The sequence below is a fragment of the Perna viridis genome, chromosome 2 (assembly GCF_037379345.1).
Source record: "Perna viridis isolate PV_CMFRI_1.1 ecotype Kerala chromosome 2, ASM3737934v1, whole genome shotgun sequence".
In the NCBI taxonomy this organism is placed as follows: domain Eukaryota; kingdom Metazoa; phylum Mollusca; class Bivalvia; order Mytilida; family Mytilidae; genus Perna; species Perna viridis.
Window position 1 is genome coordinate 24,957,755 of NC_142446.1, and position 21,446 is coordinate 24,979,200.

The 21,446-nt window shown below is 32.9% G+C and overlaps 1 protein-coding gene and 1 long non-coding RNA gene across 2 annotated transcripts in view; one reads left to right on the forward strand and one right to left on the reverse strand.

Annotated features, from left to right (window-relative positions):
- The first annotated feature begins 12,396 nt into the window (after positions 1 to 12,396).
- LOC148624203 (uncharacterized) lies at positions 12,397 to 16,423 on the forward strand. The gene is made up of 2 exons (XR_015919647.1): positions 12,397 to 12,520; positions 14,319 to 16,423. It is a non-coding gene; the product is annotated as an uncharacterized LOC148624203 (long non-coding RNA).
- LOC148624204 (uncharacterized) overlaps positions 15,210 to 21,446 on the reverse strand; it is a 63,777-nt gene continuing 57,540 nt past the window's right edge. The window contains exon 10 of the mRNA XM_088566745.1: positions 15,210 to 19,775. Coding sequence (XP_088422871.1) covers positions 17,788 to 19,775 — 1,988 coding nt within the window. The 3' untranslated portion in view covers positions 15,210 to 17,787. The remainder of the gene's footprint in view (positions 19,776 to 21,446) is intronic.

Genomic DNA, 21,446 nt, shown 5'->3' on the forward strand with positions numbered 1-21,446 from the left:
AAATTCACCTAAAGTAGAAAGCAAAGTATTAAAGAAAACCATACGAAGGGGCTTCCTTTGATTCAAGAGCAAGTGCAAAATTCTGCAATAGACTTTTTGAACAGAGGAGACAATTCTTCAGTCATGACTGGTAAATCAAACTATAAAACAATACACGATACACGACAAAAAAAAAATCAGAAACAAATATACAAATATTGTCCGATCACTTGAACAGTTTTTACATAAAATTCCATACGGAAAATCCAAAAATCAAGCTTTCTTATACAAGAATTAGCTAGTATAGACCCAAAAACTATTGTCTTGTTTCATTCGCGAAGCGTAGTGTTTGCCCTTGTATAAACACCAAAATATATAATTAAAATTACGATGCCTAAAGAAAGTCAGATCTTGTAGAAACAGAAAGCCCAGAAACTTTTATTTAAGACATATCTCTTGACAATATTAATTCAATTTTTCCTAGCAACAGTAGCCCATTTGAGTATGATGAATGGACCCGAGTAAAAACAGATGGCGGACAGAGAATGAACATTGTAACTAAATTATGAGAAAGAAGCCAATTCATGAACTCATTTAAATAAACGTAACCACAAAATTACCGAACACCAATCCGATCCATAATCAAGCCAATCCAAAATAAATCTGGCAAAATAGTCACTGAACTGGCACTACAATGGTCCTGACTTGGTACAGGCAATTTTAAACGACATGATGTGTTAAATCTAGGTTTTAAAGCGCGCTAAACCTCCCTCTTTCATTGCGGCGTGAATCACAGGTAATGCAATGCAAGAAGCATACTGAACGCGCCTATATTCAGTTTAAAGCGTTACAAATTTAAAAAGCGAATCTTGCGGAACACCATTTTATTGCACAGATGGACTTCTTCGACAATTTTAACTGCAAGACGAGCGACGAAATTCAGTCTTCATATTTCAATAAATATTTTGTAAGCTTACATCCTGTTGTGGTGTATTACAAATAGACGGCAACATACACCATAAAAACTTTACGTTCATTTCAAATGACTAAATCCACAATGTATCGTTCGTGTTTTCTGTAATCAGTAGGCTATCTCCTCTTACCAGAGTAATAGACACTGTCGCTTGCTGTATTCACTATTAGAATAATCAGCCTACTTCTCAATAAACATATATTTTCTGTAATACAGAAACATTTAACACATTTTGATATGAAATGTACATGTGATTATTTTGAAACAGTATATGACAATGGTCCATGTGATGTTTAAGAGGCGCGTTTAAGAGAAGTGCAAATCTTAAAAAGGTAAATATTCAAAACGCCGAGGATTTTTATTCGTGGGCAGCTTGCAGTAATTTGACCATTACATTTAATTTTTTTTTCAAAGGAGAACATTAGCCTTACAGCATTATCCTGACTGAAAATGTAGCAAATCTAGTAATCCTGTGAAAGGAACATTTTAGCTGAATTCAGTCAGATCGGACGAAGATTTGGCTTTGTTTATTAGGAACGCTCATGTTACTGTGATGACTGTTTTGACGAGAAGTACGATCACTGTGAATTTTGGAAGATAGTTTATTGATAACTGTACATATATGTATATGTTGTTACAAGAAAGGATAATCCCACGCTACTTGTATTTCATATGTCTCCTTTTATTTGGATTATCTTTCATGTTATTTCATTATGCGAAAAACTGAGTGAAACGTACTTTTTCGTTTCTTTGTTTGTCCGTTTGTCTTGATACAACTGCTCCACTAGTAAGTTCGTGTGTATTGAATAAAATAAATACAGACAACTCATACTTGTATGTTTAAAATATTAAATGAGTGTATATTTGCCGACGTCGCATAAAAAGTAACGTCGTCGTTGCTGCACTGAAAGATGTATATTCTATTTTCATTCAGTCATTCCTAACTAACCGTGCACGTTTACATGCTCATGTTCGTCGAATCAAAGTTCAATTAAAGTTGAATAATTTCATGCTTTTTACTACTTTTTGATTTTTACCAAAATATCAGATTTTCTGGGCGGTTTACTGGAAAAAGTAATGTCATGTGACACAATATCTACAATCGTCATTTCTACTCCTATTTAGATTTTCATCTGTTACAAAAAGACAGATTTAATACAAATTCCGATACCACCCTAATCTTTTGATGCTTGACGACATCTACCGAACCATCCGATTTTAAAAAGTTTTCAGCGAAACATAGAATATCAGGGGAATTTCTTTAAGATGTTTATTTACTTCATGGATCTTACTCCGAAAACATCAGATATAAAGGAAATCTACTTTTTGAATTTGAATGTTTATGTTTGTTTTTCTTTTCAGCACCTGCCCTACAATAGCGATGTTTGACATTATATTTTGATATACCGGCATAAAAAGTACAAAAAACTATAGTTAACTTCAGGTATTCTTTTAATTATCATGCTCATACAACCCTCTTTGAAGCTTGTATCTTGACACAAAGAATTGACATATTTCAATCTTTGAAAAATCTCAGGTTTCTAAACCTTTTCACCTGCTATCCTAATGGTAAGGAAAGGAAGGGATATTCGACTGGTCTATTGTTGTAATGACTTAGGGTGAAAAACTCGAGAAACTGTTGTTTTGATTTCCAGTGGTTACCGTCTATTGAGCTTTGTTACATTTGTGAAATAATGATTAAATGAGATCAGGAACAGTTGAGTAAAAAAATATTTCCGGTTTATTTTCACAAATATCATCAAGCCTCAATAGATGACTTTCATTATGTCTGCAATTAGTTTTCCGTGTGTTAAGCTCATTCATATAACAAAACGGCTTCTCTCTAAAATGTGAATTGTTCAAATCCGATGATAGTTTTAATCAAATCGGCCGTGATGTTACGAAAACAAAGACGTACTGCCTTTTTTTTTGTGCCAATATTCTTCTGAAAGTTATAGTTCCTACAAAAATGATTGGTTTTTTTTCAAATTTTGTGAGAAATTACATTTTTGTCAACATAGAAATTAATGAGTAATCAAGGGAACCAAGATTCTAACGGAAATCAAAAGAATGTAATCCAGGAACAAAGACCAGAAATGGAAAGCAGACAAACGCAACAAAGAACAAAAAATAACTTAAATAATGCACACAAAGTAACAAAAGCAAATGAGCAACTCCGGCTCCACTTAAAACTGAGAGAATAGACCAGATGTACCGGTAAGGTAAGCGTCCTCTACTTTTCTAGAAACACCAGCCGAGTTGCTTATAAAAAAATACAATTATCAGTAACTTGTCAACAATCGGCACTTAGCAACAAAAATTGCGAAATTACAATGGATTTTTTTCGTAAGGAATTCTTTTTATTTGTGTATATCAATTTTTCCGAAGTCACTGGTACTACTAAAATGTAGTTACTTTGGAATGCTTCTAGGGCGCCAGTATCTGTACTGTATTAAGGAACAGGTACTGTCAAATGCCATGTCTGGTCAGTATCTGGAGCTAGAAGACCGGTACCTAATTATCAAGTGTTATCATCATGGGGTTCCCCAGACTGACAAGGATTTGGGTCACTACAAGATCACTACACTTATCTCTGTTTTATTTAGAGACCCTCCCCTTACTGTCCATGGGAACAGTATGAAAGCATGACACGAAACTCGTTCAATAAAAATTATTGCAGACAAGAATAGTAAAACAAAGAAAAATGGCAGGGAGTTAGGACCAATTCTGAAACAACTAGGTACCAGTCATCAACATGGGCTAAACAGTTTTGCTTTTTTAGGAGGATCCACTTCACCCATTATTGCTGGAATTAATATCTCTTAAATCCTAAGTTTTCTGCTGTGGTGCGTAGCAAGATACTGTTCGATGACCGAGAGCGTAAATTGAATCAACCATTCGCAAGTATCGAATGTGATTCCTTGTAAAATGTCATCACCTGAGTTTCCTTTTCAAAGCTCGAATGGACGTTGTCAACGTATATATCTTTCTTCAAAATGTCTGTAGTTTCACATGGATTTGCCTTCAGATGCTTCAGCATTTTTGCGTTGAGAAGGTAGGGAGAACAAGTAGTCTCGAATAGTATGGCCTTAAAACGTATGTCAGTAACGAGCTTGTAACATCCTCTGGGTTGCTTAACCAGAAAAATCTAGTTACATCACGGTCATCCTTATGTAATTCGAATTGTAGAAAAGCTTTTTTATATCCGTAGATACTTCATATTAATATAGACGAATTCCAGAAAAATAATTTAGTACTGGGATAACATACTTAAATATTTTTGAGGATGCAAATATTCTCTATAGAGAATAAAATATTTCTTCTGCCGCTTTGTTGCTGTCGTCTCCAATCTTTATTATTGTTATTTTGTTTGAGTAAGTTAGAAAGATTCCAACTGTTAATAAATTTATCACTTCTAATAATCCATTTAGACAGAACTACATGAAATGTTACATCAAAATCATTCAATTTTTGGCCAGTCCACTTACAGCGTTATCAACCTTATATATGAAAACAGGCCGCTGAGAAAAGAAAGTGAGATTTCAAAGATTGGACGTGACAACAACAAATAACTAGATAGATTAATACTACTATATGAATGGACAATGTCTATAACGATGAGAACATCCGAGAAAACGTAAATCATGAAATAGGTGCGTGAACTTTGTGAAGTGCCACGAGTGAAAACGGATCGTTCTACACATGCGTCTCATGCAAATTGAAAATAAATTGGACAGCAAGTGTCTGTTATGCATGAACTTCATTCATTCTGCAAGAACATTTAGCGGCAACAATGTGAGATCAAACTTCGCAAAATAACAACTGCAGTGGACTGGTAACTGCCAATTATTTACCAATTTCATGTTTTACTCATAACTCTCCAATAGAAACAGACAACAGCTAATTTCGGGAAATCAAAAATAAGACCATGAAGTAACTTGCAGACGACACGTTCAGAACTAGACTAGATTTGTCAAGTGAAACTTATGACTCGTGTAACCTGCAAATTTATGTAGTAAAGTGTAAATTAAAAGAAATAAATGTGTACTTAATTCACTGTTGTCAGAAGCTGGCACCAGTTTGGGATTCCCTACAGCTGTAGTCATATACTATGCGTATGGGCGTTGTTACTGAATCTTTCTTATCAGCGAGGTGGGTATATATTGAACTTTTTCTGTGGTTGGCTTATCAAATGATACTCGCTCTATAAATCCACACTTTTCTTGGTAACTTATAATTTCATCATACATTTTTAATATATTTGGATCTTTCCTTAGTCTATTGATGAAATTTTCTGTCCGTTTCAGTACGATATCTTTGTTTGTTGGAAGTTATGGGCAATCATCAGGCCAAGGCAAATTTGCACAATATTTCTTGTCTTTTAGTGTAATTCCAAACTTTTCGTAAGACTCCTAAAAGTTGATTGCATTCTTTGGGGTATCGTGTTGTGATATATGCCCATCGGTTCTAATTTCCAAAATTTCTCCAATTTATAGTCTAGCAATACATTCAGCATCATTGTTGTTATTGTAACTTCTGTTGTGTTCATAAACGGACCCGAAATAAGATAACCCAGTGTGGATTTGACGGCTGTAAGGCCTTGCCCTCGAATGATCTCATTTTGTACTACTTGCCAGTAGTGATCAGCACCAATCAACAGACTTCAAATTGATGGTCTCTTGTGATAGGATGTGATAGTCTAGGTCGTCTTAAGTACGACAGCTTGGCAGCCTCAAAATGAGCGACATTGCTGAGTGGAACAGCTTTTCTTGATACAATGAGTACTTCTATTGGTAATACTTCACCATTTTCAGTTTCTATGTAAATAGTTGCTTTGTCCCGTTCTAAGGTGCCGATTGGTAGCTCTAAAAGTTGCTAAGTTTATTGTCATAGTTCCATGGGGTTTTACCTGTAACTGTGTGACAAGATCTTCAGAAATAAACGACTTTTGTGATTACACTTCAAGTAAAATGTTTGCCATTGTATTTGGGTTGTTGTACCACAGTGGAGTAATGACCGTTTTTAGCAACACTTCTGCAGATATTGGTACGGCTTCAGTTCTGGTAGAATTTACTGCGTTGGCGGTAACAAGTTTAGCTCAGTCTACTGGTTTATTTCTTTGGTAACATAAACTGGTATGGTGTAACTTTTCACAAGTTCTACATGTATAACGAGAGCGACATTCAGATGCCTTGTGTGTACCCAAGAAATCGTAAGATAACTTTTTCCTCTTAACTATCGCATATCGTGCTTCGGTCTCTTGCACTTTTGTGCAAACAATTGATGAGTGTGGCAAGTCGCAGTAAGGCATAATTTCGTGTTTTGTTTGTTTGTTTGTTTGGGTTTTTTGCTTGGTCATAATTTGCGTGTGTAAGGGCATATCCAGTATGTATTTCTGAGCTGCATCATGATGTTGAGGTTTCAGGTATATAAATATTTGAGAGTAAGTGGTTACATGACATATATGGAGACGATTGGAAGTTCTAAAGTTTGTGGCATTATGATTATGGTTTGTTCTGTCTGTGGATGTTTTATTTCTATAAATTTTACCACCTTGAGGCCTATCTCTAATCACATTTCCCCTACACTCCATATATGGTCCATCTCTATAATTTCTCCCACATTAGGGTCTACCAGTATCTCCTCCTGCCTCTCCCCTTTCTTCCCTATACGGATATGCTCTATAGTTCCACCTTTCTTAGAAAGGGCCCTACCCACTTGACGGGGTTTCTACGTCATTAGGTCCATGGGACCTATCCCGGTCATAACTCATACTACATGCAAATGTATCCCTCCTTGATCTTTGAAAGATATATTGAACAAGATACAATAGTTTAGATGTATAAAAAACGAATTTATTAACTCATACATCAACTGCATAAATTCAGCGAATGATAATGAGGTTAAGCTACTGTCCACTTTGTGTATTGTGTAAATTTTTAGGGAGTTATTATTATCATTATTATTATTATTATCATTATCATTCTTATTGATTCAACTAAGATTAGATTCATATTAGCTTAAACTTGTTTTTGTTTTGGATGATTTTGCTATTGCTATCGGCTAGATAACAGGGGTATTTTATATTTACCACTCTTCTTAAACCTCCTGGTTTATTTCAATAAAACTTTTGAATTTTGATAATGCAATAATGCCATTGTGCAGTTGCTATTCTTCATCCAGTGATTTTGAGGTTAGTAGTATTGACATACTATACAAAATGATACATAGTCTTTGGTTATGCCATTTGGCATCCACTATTTTAATTGTATATCAAAATTATCATGGTTTCCTTTGAACCTCTTTTGAAGTTAGTTATCGGAATAAGGTTCTCATACATCAAATAAGGAGCATGTATGCATTGAAACTGTTCTTTTATATTTTGAATTAGGAATTAATTAAATGTTGGGTTAAATGAAATATACATCTAATATGTGTACCAACATGACAGAAGGGAGTTTAATTACTGCAAACTAGTTCTACGTTTTACAAAATGTTATTGATTTACACATGGATATAATGAAATTTTTATGAAAAAAAAAGATTTTTCAAAATCAGACAATTGAACAGTGTAAGGGATTTTTATCGTATGTAGGGTAAGTGAAATACTGAAGTTTTTCACAATAAATAACAGAGAACAAAGACAAGTCCTACCAGAGAAAGACAAATATCTACGGCACATACAACAATAAAGCAACCTTACGGTCAGGAGAAACTAATGATGAGTATGAGTTTCAGTGATAACAACACAAAGGAAGAAGATCAGTATACTTCGATTCGGGAGTCCCAGCTTTTCACTACAATCTTACCACATGACAACCAATACAGTACATCAAACCTGTACAACACTGATAGTTACACTTACAATCACTTTACTAGAGAGGGAGCAGTATGTAGTCCAGATGCACTGAAGGATAGGGAAAACTACACACAGAACTTTGGGAAGACTTTTGCTACCTTTCAGGATCAGTGACTTTAGTCTGGGGAAATTGTGATGTAGATAGAGAATATATATAAAAGATATTTGTTACCATTTTATTTTCTTGGTATAAATACTGGGGGTTAAAGCTGGGGGAAACAGACACAGAAAATTTGGAAAGACGTGTGCTGCCTTTCAGGATTAGTGGCATTATTTCACGAGATCTTGTTTAACGGTAAACAATGCATAAAAGTATTTAGATTGGTATTTGTTACACAACCTTTTTTTTCTAATTGTCTTTTTTAACTTGTGTACAGACGTTGCTTGTATATATTTTTTTCAAATTGTTGGAGTTGTGTAAATGTGAATAAGAGAACAACCATATGAATTTATGGACTGTTAAGCAGTTTGTATTATTCCTTTTTATTTTGAGAAATATTTAGGTCCTATCGTTTTCAAAATAACGTTATCAGGGGGTGGGGGTTGGTGTTATTGCCAAAAATTTGAATAATGATATTTTCGACAATGATAGAGTCTGCCTTTTTATTTCTTATATTCTGGTCTGTCCTGTATTTTTATTTCATAAAAAATGTATCGTGCCATTGTATTTCAAACTACATTCTGACCCACTATAAAAAAGAAATGGTAGTTCTATTGCGATTTGTGTAATCAATTTCTCATGAACGTCTTTTTAAACATTTTGGGAAATTTTGTACACTATATTCAGAATTTATATAGATCTGGCGGTTTGTAATATAGTGAATTTAAGCCAAAATCTACATAGAAAATGTTAGAAAGACGTTTGTTGTCTTTCAGGATTATTTCGCGTGATCTTGTTTATCAAGACACAAAGCATACACGTAGTTAGATTGGTATTTGTTAACACATCTTTTTTTTTTATTTTATCATGTTTGAAATTCATGAGAAGTTTCTTCCATATATTTGATCTTTTTAAATTGTTGCTGTTGCGAAAATGTATGTTTTGGGAGCACTCATTTCATTTTTATTTGGGTCAAGAATGAATTTTTCTTTCTCTCCTTGTTATTTTGAGATAATACAGTCTTGTTTTTTTTTTTAAAGCAGCGTATTTCTTATCATTATTATTTTACTTTTTGTAAATAGTTTTACAATAATATATCTCGATATTTCATTCTGGTCTGTCCTGCCTTTTTATTTAAGAAAACATGAATTATATTTCAAATTTCAATCCAGCCCTCGATAAAAAAACATATTTTCGTTCCCTTGTGAGTTATTAAATCACATTCTCATGAACTTTTTCTTTCTAACATTTTGGGAAATATTGAACAGTATATTTAGATTTAAAATGTTTCCCGTTTTGCTCCGGAAATCCGCTAATGATTTTCAAAATATCAATGTACATTTTATGAAAGCATGATATGAAAGGGAGAGGATATTGTTACTTGAATAAACACATACAATTTGTATTGATACCAGGGCTATAGTTCACAAAATGAGATAACAACATCATACTTAGGAAACTTCTGCGGACCTTGGTACACAATGATGAATAACACCAAACGCCCAGTTTTCACTGATTCAGCATTTTTCGATGTCATACTATAAGGGTGTATAAACATGCGTAATCTTACCAATCTGTTTTGGTCAGTGTTGTTTGTAAAATGTTTGTTTGGATTGTCTGTTACTTGAGAGGTAGAGATCTGTAAAGTAGCCTTTAAATAATATAATGACTTCGACCAAACGATAAATTATTACAACGATACAACGGAAGTCCACAGTATCAAACCTGATCCAGTTGTATATCAAAATAAATTTTGTAACACTAAGTAACTTTTACAATTACAATTATCAATATACTTTACACATATTATTACACATACACAGGAATTTTTTGTAGAATATAAATGTAATTAATGTGTCATTTTAAAATTCAACACACAGTTGAGGGCGACACGTTTGACAAGAAAAACGCTTCAAGCAAAAATGTAGTCATAAATACAGTATTTCTACCCTACTGTATCCAGATTTAACCATGGATGGCGACATAAGAAGCTTTTAAAGATGAATAACATTATTGATATTCGTCATTAAGAATTTGATCTTATTTGTAAGCAAGAACCAATCATGTTGATAGATCGAGTAGTTAATTTACGCCGGTTCTCACTTTGAAAAACTCACAAACAAAAAATGCAGTCATTTAAAAAAAAGATGAACAAATACACATAAAAATAAACGCTAAAGGCGAGGTTAGCTATTATTACTTGTTATATGTCAGTTTTGAACATGTTTGTTAATCTTCGTAATGTCAGTAAGGAAACCTACAAAATACTGAATGTCCTTTTGTTGTACTTAAGCTAAAAAATGTGCGGACTCCGTCCATCAGACCACAGGCACGGTAATTGTTTTCGGCTAGTTATAATAACATTCAAAGTAAACATAAGATACTGTTAGGCCAATTCGGGTCTCATTTTATTGAGAAAGGCTGTTATGAGGCAGTCTAAACAAAAAAATCTATATTTTTTAAATACAAATTTTCTTATATTGGTTGTGTGGGGGTTCAAGTAATGTATAGATGATTTGGTGAATATTGTCATTAAAACCAGTAGCCATAGTAACGTACTGACAGAAATATATTTTGGATTTTTAGTTCAAATACTATGTATTATAAAATATCAGGCATTTAGAAACTACCACAGGAGAAAAGTATGCATAGAGGAGATGGAAAATAAGTAAAAATTGGAAAACCCTTTTCGTTTTATTTTCTTGCAATTTCAGTTCTTAGAGTTCGTGTAAAATTAGATATTTTTAAAACCAGACAACTGATGCTGAGGAGAGAATCTGAGGACTGACACGTATCAACCAAATTTCAACTTTTGATTTTAAGTTCTACAAAATTAGACTAGGTCAACAGTACTAATGCGCCTAATTGCAACTGTATAGTTCACCCTAAGGATTTTCTCTTCATAATGATTAAAAAAATACATGCAATTTTGCTCATGAATGTAACATGGTTTAAGGTGCCATGTAGTATTATAAACGATGTCAGTTTTGGTTTATTTTCAAATGCCAAAAACAGGTGCTGTATGATACACTATGCTCCATAAAGCTTTTACTAATCATCAGCAAAAAGATGCTAATGTAATGATTTAAGAAATATTTCTGAAAACAGGAGAGAAAAGCTGTAAGGAAAATATTAAATAGTCTTGTTGGGAATAAAAAGAAGAGTGAACAAAACAATACGTCTTTTCAAGCATTATATAATCATTTTAAACAGCTAAATGATTAAATATATGCCGCTGAGGTTTGGGGTTTTCTTTCTTTCGGATCAGATCAGCTATTAAGTGAGCCTCATAAGAGTGAAGGGATAGGTCAGCAAATAGGGGAGCACAATTTGTTCCCATTTGAATGCCGACCGTTTGTTGATAAACGTGCCACAACACTGGACAAATATGTCGTCGATTAAAAACATTCACAAAGTGTTTCAACCGATACAAGGAACTCATTCTCAAATACAGATGTACTTAAGTGATTAATACGTTCGCCGATATAAATTTCTCCCACCCTATATTTTATGGTAATATCCTTTACAAATCACGAAAAGCTCAATAAACATCCAATGAATTGACCAAACCGTTGAATAGGCTAATTCGTAAGGGATATAGCTTTAATTTATTTGTCAAATCGTTAAAGACAGCCTTTTGTTATTAACATTGATTTACTCGTAATACCTAGAAACAAACACACAATTTTAAAAGCAGTTTTCGGCAAGGCACGGGTTGTGTTCTTATTGAATGACTTATGATGTACCGTGGTTCTCCAGCACACATGGGAAGAATTAGGAATATCAAATTTTTAGGATTATTAAATACAGTGAAGGGAGAACTTTTCATAAGTTTAAATTGTTCTGAAGCTGGTATGTCAGCTAACTGCTAGTAGTCTTTTGTTTGAGCATTTGTGAAACGTATTAACATTTTCCTCATTTCTGCTTTCACAAGGGACTCATACCTTTTTGAGCTGATTTTTAGATGTGTTTCATTGTGTAATATTTTTCCACAGTGGCCAGATTAAAAGGGGTAGGATTGTAATCACCCCAAAATACTTTAATTCAGCTACATTTTTTTTGCGCCTCTCCCAAGTCAGGTATTTTAATGTACATGCACATGTGTATAATATCATAATAAAAGGAGCTCAGAAAAGTATATTAATACAACCTCATTTCTATTTTCTAAACTAAATTTTACCATTTACAATGGACAAATAACACCAAGGGAGAATCTTGAGTGGTACAAATACATGTACATTTATACAGAAACCTGAAAATAATCAACAAGTTTGTAAAGTTAAGATTTTGTTCGTGTTTATACATGTATTCAATTATTTTGATTCCGAAAGCCAGTGTACACTTTATGCACTTTTGTACATGTATAAAACATACTTGATTTAATAAATGTAAACTTGAAGGATCCGTTTTACTTCAACTTGTACAGTTTATTCTACATCCAAAAAACTAAAGGTACATTATTATGAAGCTGAAACTTCTGAGTTGCTGGAAGTATTTATTAATACATATGTACTCTGATAAAGTTCATAAACTATTTACACACAATGACATGTACATGTAAAGTCCTAATGTGAAAATTTTCTGTAAATCGGAAATTAAACAAAAAATGGTGAGTAGACTTCAAGTTTATAAAAGATTTTATATGGTAAAAATCTTAAAAAGAGCAATATTTACATGTACAGTGTATCTGTATCTTAAAATAATGAAGGTAGCTAGAATTATATTTTTATATATATGTATAAGCTTTAATTTATTGGCACAAAGTCATAAACAAAATATGGTTAAATTAAAAATCATATAATGAGTAGTCAGTACATACAGTCTGGCATCAGTATATGTAATAAAAACTATAAATCGTTGAAGCTTCTTGGTATCGTACTTACATGTTCATGGTAATTTTACGTGAACATAATGTCAATACGTTGAAAAGGTAACCAGGAGACGATATTTTGCAGTGGATGTTGTGCGTTATTCGACACCCTTTATTTCTATAGTATAAAGCTTCGTTGAAAATTAAATTAAAAGCCGCCGACAGAAAAACAAACACATGGAGTCTGGCGAAAAACCAGCTTTTCCCGAGAGGGTTTCTGATAGAAATGCCCGTGATGGACAATTAAGTTCAAGATATATATTGCTATGACGTTTTAGCTCAAAAGAGTGAAGTATTATCCATAGCGTCTGCTCTAACAAGTAGTAAACAAAATGGTTCAACGATGGGTTGATGGCTAACTCAGAATTACGAGGACATACTATCACAATTCTCTATTGCCAAGATCTATTTAGGTGAGATAAAATTAACTTCAGTACTTTATTGAGCTTGTCGTAACTACGCACTCCTTTTGTACCACCCTAAACTTCTTACAATTAGTCTTCTAGAACCAAGAACAGGTTAATGTTGCTACAAGATTGAAGTCTTCACTACAGAAGTTTTATGGTCGTCACCATGAACGCGTGGATTGTAACGGTTTTGTTCAACGTATCAAAGTTTTCCTTTCCTCTTTTGGCTACCCTAGACTTGCCTTTTTATGAGCATTTCGTCGGGTGTTTCTAGAAAAGCAGAGGACGCTTATCTTACCAGTGCACCTGGTCCATGCCCCCAATTTTAAGTGAAGTCCGAGTAATTCGCTTACTTTTTCACTTGGTATGTATTGTTTTGGTTATTTTATGCTCCTTGCTGTTTATGTCTGTTTTCCATGTCTGGTCTTTGTCCCTGGATTAAATTATTTTGATTTCCGCCAGAATCTTGGTTTCCTTGATTTGTGGCATTATACATCGACCTCCACCTCTTTAGACAAGTGCACATTAAACATGTCAACACGTGCTTCCGGTTATGACCGACTCCCTTATTGGTGATCTACGGCTGATGCGCCCGACTAGTGTGCATGTGTACACGAAATGTACATATTAATCCTGCTTCAAAGTCCAGTTTTGAAAAAATATTCTTCAGCCCGGGACTCGTCTGCAGCGCTCAGGATTCTAACGGAAAATATGTACAAGTAAACCCAAAATATATGTCTACTGGTTACAAAGCGGTTTCTCGTTTTTCTGAGGTAAAAAAAGAATATAGGAAAATATAACAAGTACAACAGAATGTCAAAATTAGAAACGTCAAGTTGTATTTGTTTAAGTCAAATTTCTGTTTAAAATAACGTTGTACTCACGGAGAAGGGGTATAAATGGTAATAGTTGGTCTGCGTTATTGGGTATACCTACACAATATGTACTTTTTAGTACTTTAAAATTCTTTTATATTTCTCAACATATTCATTACAATATGTTCAACAAAAGGCAAAATAGTATCAATCCATATTTTGAGATGAAATAAATTTATGTGTACATGTACCTGATCCATTTCCACCTACAGTTTGTACATATTTTTAAAATAATGTTTATTTATTGTATTGCAGAGAGAAGTACCAAGACTGGAACAAAAAGTGGGGACTATAAAGCCGTTCGGCAGAAAATATTTTCTCAACGAAATAACCCATACTGTCCAGTAAAAACATTCAAAACATACAAGAAAAATATGCCTGGTAATTTGAAAAAAAGACCCTACGTCCAGATTTAATTACACCCGCTTGTGAATCCAAAACGTAATGTGTGGTATTCTCATATGCCTTTGGAAAACTCACTAGGATATATAATGACAACCATAGCTGCTGATGGACAGTTGAAGGACGCACAGTAAATCATTCCTGTCAAAAAACCTTCGCCATAACACTGAAACACTAAAGTAACATTATCAGAAAGATGGAAGAACATTCAAACTTCAACTGATTCTCCAGTGCCTTCTATAAAACAGCAGAAAAAGGCTTCGTACATAATTTTCATAACATCACTTTCTAACGAAACTTTCCGAAAAGAGATCAAATCCCCTAATGCATCAGTTGTTAACGAAAATGAAAATATCTTTGAAAGCAATAACACTTCACAAATAATACTTTATTCCAGAGTGAATATGGATAATCCTTATTATAACCTTATTTTCCCCTCAATCGTAATTAGTAGATCAATTTACAGAGGTAAATTTGTCACTGGCCAGTACGGTCAAATTGATCACGTGACTTCACTTCCTTCATTGTTAGAAGAGGCGATTGTAAATAGTTACATGTATTATTTTGAATGTTATTATATTTTCGTTGTAAATATTCGCTGCACAGCTTTATATGTTTATTATACAAGTCTTAAGATGTAACATGTTAATTCATGTATGAATATGTTTATGGTTACTAGGCATCTTTGTGTATCGCTTAACGCGTGCGAAAAATTTCTTTGGAAGTAAGTAGACAAAGAAAAGATAACTGTAATTTCAATTTTATTTTATTTCACTGAACTCATGACATCCACAATTAATATATCTTCTTTAAATACAAACGGAATCAAATGCAAAGCCAAAAGGAATAGGGTAATTGAATGGCTAAAGACACAAAAATGCGCGATCGCTTTCTTACAAGAAACACATTTCAGTGAGGATGACGAATTAGAAATTAATAATGATTCAGGGTATGATATATTTTGTAGCAATGGCACAACGGCTAGCCGAGGGGTAGCTGTATTAATTAAAAAATCTTGAAATTACAAACTAATTGATAAATTTTCTGACAATGAGGGAAGAGTGATTCTGATAAATATACAATTAGAAAATAGCGTATTTACACTTATGTGTATTTATGCGCCTAATAACAAATCGAATAGAAACTCATTTTTTAAGAAACTTAATTATAAAATAAAGCAACATGGGATAGGTATTCCGGTTATAGGTGGGGATTTTAACGAAGTTATATATGCTATAGGTAGAAAAAGTTCAAACAGCAACACGCAACAAGTTCAGCCAGTTTATGGACTAAAAACATTTCTTATAAAAAATAAATATTGTGATATTTGGAGGTCTTTGAATGAAAACAAACACCAATTTACTTGGCCGCGTAAAGATAATTCGCAAGCAAGTAAAATTGATTTATTATTAATTGGTGATGATTTTCGGTCTTTGATAGAATTTTGCAAAATAAAGCCAGCAATAATAAGATCTACGGATCATCAAGCCGCATTCATGAAAATGCATACAGGGCAGACTAACAAATTGGTAAAGATCATAAAATTAGATTTTCACAACTAGCAGATGATACAACTTTATTTTGTACTTCGAAAAATGAGGTTATCTCAGCGATGAATGAAATTGAAATCGACAAGAATGGTAATATTTCACAATATAAAATTATAGATAAATTAAAAACCCAAAGAAATTGGATGTCTGAGTATATGATTTTGAAAAAAGCGATACCCAAAGAATGGTTAATATTGCTTCGTTCTAATGAGTCAAAGAAAAATATTGAAAATGTTTGTAAAGATAATACATTGTTGAGTAATAATTTTATTGAGGTTTCTGTATTGTCAAACAAAAAGCTATATAATATATTAATAGCAAAACAGTTTGAAACATTCATTGGAATTATGAAATGGATGAAATTGTTAAACATGTCATCATTAGACAAAAATAACTTATTTGAATTTATATTTTACTTTTTGAAAGAGAATAAGTTAAAATCTTTTAGGTGGAAGTTACTGCAATATATTATTCCAACAAAGAAACTTCTCAGATAATGGAGGGTGATCGAAAATGTCAACTTTAACTTTTGTGGACAAGAAGAAGACTACTTGCATTATTTTATATCTTGTCCATATTTATGCTGCTTTTGGGAAAAGACATCTAAAATACTCAAACTTGTAAAATTAGATATGCAAATTAGCCTTACACATTTAGTTTTTGGACATACAACTTCCGATAAAAGCTATTTTCCTTTTAACTATTTAACTACTGTGGTTGGATACTCTATTTATAAAGCATATTATATATCTGAACAAAAAAAAACAAAATAAGTTAATGTGTTTAACATCTTCAAAAAAGAGTTTAAGTCTAGCAAAATAATTATAGTTAAGGATAAAATATTAGAGAGAATTGATAACTTATTAGCCTATGATACCATATAACTTTAATATGTCATCTACATATCATATTGTAAAACTAGTCTTTGTAAAACTAACATTAAGAGATATGTTTTAAGCTTATAAGTTTCCTTGTAACTTAGAAGTACTAATTTCTATAGGGCTCATAGAGAAAATGCTGTACTTCTATGATGATTGTTAACAACAAAATGCATTAAAGTGTTATGTTGTAAAAAAAAAAAATTATAACAGACCCATTTATATTTACTCAAGTTATTGTCCGAACATCAATAAATGCTTGTTCTTGCCGCTTCCCCTTACAATTAAACAATTCATGTCACAACATCAAAAGCTATCTAAACCTTCCGTCGGTCGTATGACACCTTGTGATACAACACCAAAGAGATCCATTCACTTAAAGTCAAGTTATTGTCAAGATGTAAGAAAAATGCTTGTTCTTAGCCCCTAATTCCTAAGTGGTTGAAGTCACAACCCCAAAATCAACTATATATTAAAGCATAAAATTTGTGAAATATCACCTTGTGGTACAATATCAAAGAGTTCCACTCACATTTATTCAAGTTTTTGTCTGGGTAAAATGTATCATGAAAATCTTTGTTTTTTTCCCCCTTTTTTGTCTTTAATTCCTGCATGTTCAAGCCACAACTTCTAAACTTAATCCCAAGCTTCATTTTATGGCATGACACATTGTGGTACAATTTCAAAGAGTTCCATTTACATTTACACGTTATCGTTAGATTGTCAGGTATCATGAGTGGAATTGAAGTGTCTACGGGACGACGACAGAATAATACCGTAAAAATGGTTCTAGTATGTAAAATGTATAAATGAGTTAAATAAATTAGCTGCTTACATATAATATGCATCTTTTTATAGTTACAAAAAAATGTGAAATTGCATATGTAAATTGATTCATATATTTTTTAGTATGTTTTTTATCAGTTCATAATCGTCTTTACTACCTGTCAGAACAGATCTGCTGATACAAGGTTCAAAATTTTCATGAACGTCAAACAGTTTTTCTGTTCCAGTGATTTGTTTTCCATTCATTGACTGCAAGGCTTCTTCCAAGATTTTTAAGAGGTTTTCCTTCACTTTCTTCTTTTCCTTCTCTTCATTCCAAAATATTTTGAACAGTTTTTGTTTTCCGAAAACTACAGTCATATCTATTGGTTTGTGGTTTTTGTCATTTGCAATAAAACAATCTTTTATTTCTTTCTTTGCACTACTCTGCAAATAGCAGTTTAAAATAAGAGTAGCTGCTGTATCATCGAATATGACCAGGTAATGAAAAAATGTGTTCCCATGCAAGTCTAATGGGAACCGTAACGTGCTCTGAATCTGTTCAGCTCGTAACCGTAGTTCCAATAAATCTAGGAGTATCGATAAGGTCGCTGTTCTTGTTGATGATTCAAAGTATTTATCCTGACAAGCAGAAAGAATCCCAAATACCAAAATATTGTCAGGTATATTTTCTTTTGAATAAATCTGTGAATCGTTCCCATTACTGGTCATTGCTCTTACCAACGTGATCATTTTCCAGGGGAGAATCTTACCATTCTTTATGTTCAAAGTCAGAGACCGAAACAGTTCTTTACATAATTTTACTTCCTGATTTTGATCTTTTAACCAATATTCATAGATATATTTTCCAATACTAGTTATTTCCTTGGCTTCATCTAATTTTGTTATTTCCTTAAATGTGTCTTTATCAGAAACCCTTGAACTGCTTTGAGTCAAATCTTCATCGCTGGTGACTAATTTGTTTGTCAATCTTTCGACCAATTGTCTATTGGACTTTTCTTCACCATCTAAACACAAAACTGTCTCTCCTTCAACTTTAGGGTAGTTGTTTCCTCGTACCATTTCAAGAATCATTTTCAGGGGACCCTCTTGTAAAATAAAGTCAGTAAAGTAATAATCAGATAACAATAGTGCTTTCAGAAGATCCTCATGAAAAAAAGCATACACATTATCTGAACAGACAAGGTAATCACCAAGAAGGCTGTCTGCTGCATCTTTGATGACCTCTAATGCAATTTTCGTCGACGTATTCTTTTTAACTGTTGCAATGACTTGTGAAAACTTTTGGTCATTGATTCCATTAATATCAAATGCGTTATCATCGTAAAGAGCCGTATACACAAGAATAACATATCTAAGAATATCATGTATACTTGCATCCGTGCGAGAGGCTTTTAGTCTCATCTTTGCCATTTTCTGAATAGTATTTCTTGGTGGATTAGAAAAATATTTCTCCCCTAACTGCAGATTGTGCCTATTTTGGCAAAATTGCCTTGCCATCAAAGGAAAACCTAGTAAAGGTTCTGTTTCAACTATCAGATTAATTGAATCCTCATCAAGTTTAACTTGTATTTTGTCATTCTCTAATATTTCTTTTGATTTGAAATTACTTTCCTTAGACGGACCTACAGTAACACCACTTTTTGTAAGGTATTTAGTGAGAATCTTCCTTTTGTCGACCTTTCTCAACCTGTTTAAATCTTTAATAACACCTGTGAGATCTTTAAACTCATAATGATCAAGCCATCTACATGTAAATATAACTTTGGCTGAAATCTTAGATCGATCGATGGACAAGAAATGTTTCAGCTCATTTTTCCAAAATTGTTCATTGAACTTATCAAATATGTAAAGAACTTTTGATGAAGTTAATTCGTCCATTACATCACATTCTGATTTTACAAAGACAGGAAGAAATCCCTTCTCCTCTAGTTCTGATGCTAGCTTCAAGGTTATTTGAGTTTTTCCTGTTCCCTTTCTACCTTTTAATAAAACGATACCATTTCCCATTAAGCAATTTAAAGCATCATTTACAACAGGAACTGTAACAAACTCCTCATCTGCTCTGTGATGTTGCATTTCGCTATAGGCACTTTCTATATAAAAAAAATACATATTTACAGAATGAAAGCAAGGGTAACCACATTTCAAGAAATATTTAAGAAGTTGTCCATGTGAAAATTAATCAAAACCCATGATATGAGTGTTACAACATTTTTTTTTCAAACTGAAATTCGTGTTTAAAAGCATTTTTTACACAATACCAAATTTATGCTTGTCAAAAGATTTTTGATCATTAATGGATGACTCGAAAAATGATTTGAAAGTTCCCTTACAAAGCAAACACTATTTTGAACAAAATAATTACCTCACTTTTTCAATTAATTTCGATGCTTTAAACGTAGTTTATTTCTTAATAATTCGTACTATACATCACAAACCGACCAAAAATTCATCACTGCTTTTTTTGCATGGACATCATCTTAAAACTCAAAAGACATTGCAAAAAGAACAAAAGGCTCCCAGGAGCACGATACCCTAACCTGGTCCAATATTTTTGCCCTTCAAGGGCAATACCTCTAACAAGGGGTCGTCCTCCAACTCTGTGGCCTTAGCATAAGAATCATCATATAAATTAAAGTTGTTTTCTTATCTATCATAGTTTTCAAGATACTGGCCAAAAAATTGCAAAAAGCCAGTTTTTGCCTTTCAAGGGCAATAAATCTTGCAAGGAGTCGATCAAAAACTTCAACCCAAAAGACATTTGTAGGCCTTATCATTAGGATCATTTCATCACATGAAAGCTGTTTTTTTACCTATCATACTTTTCTAGATAAGTTGATGAAAACTGCAAAAATGTTATTTTTTTTTCGCATTTCAAGGGTAATAAGAAATGAGTCGTTGGCGAACAATTTGACTTGATAAATACTTTTGTAGGACTTATCGTACATATCATTCCAATTGAACATCTATTATAGCTTTCGAAATATTGGCTGAAAACTGCAAATAACGTAACATTTCGCATTTCAAGGGCAATAAATCTAACAAGAAGTTTTCAGACAATTTTGTCAAGTGGAGACTTTTGTAGTTCTTTTCATAAAGATCATTCCATGAATTGATTTTGTTTTTCTTTATATTACAGTTTTCAAAATATTGGCTAAAAACTGAAAAACAAATGCATTTTTTTTTTGTCTTTAAAAAGAACACTAGCTAGTCTGACAATTTTTTATCCCAAAATAAGACTTTTGTCGGACAAATCATAATAATCATTTTATCAACTGAAAGTTCTTTTTCTATCTAACAAAATTTTCATAATATTGGCAAAAAATGCCAAACCTGTTATTTTTCGCCTTTCAAGGGCAAGAAAGTGGTCACTTGAAAATTTTGAAAGAGACTTTTGTAGGACTTATCATAAGGATCATTTCATCAATCGAAAGTTTTTTCTATCTATTATAGTTTTCAAGACAATGGCTGAAAACTGCAAAAACTGTCATTTTTCGCCTTTCAAGGGCAATAACTGGAATTGTCTGCCAACTTTGATCTAATGAAAACTTTTGTAGAGGTAAAGAAGGACAGTTATAATTATCTTCAAATATCTCTTTTAGTTTTTGAGATATATGTAGATATCAGTGACTTGACCTCAGTGGTCTAAAAATAGTAATGACCAAGTTTGGTTATAATCCTTAGAGTGGTTTCACAGGAGATTTTTAAAGAAAAGTTAACGACAGACGACGGCGGATGCCTAGTGATGACATAAGCACACACTG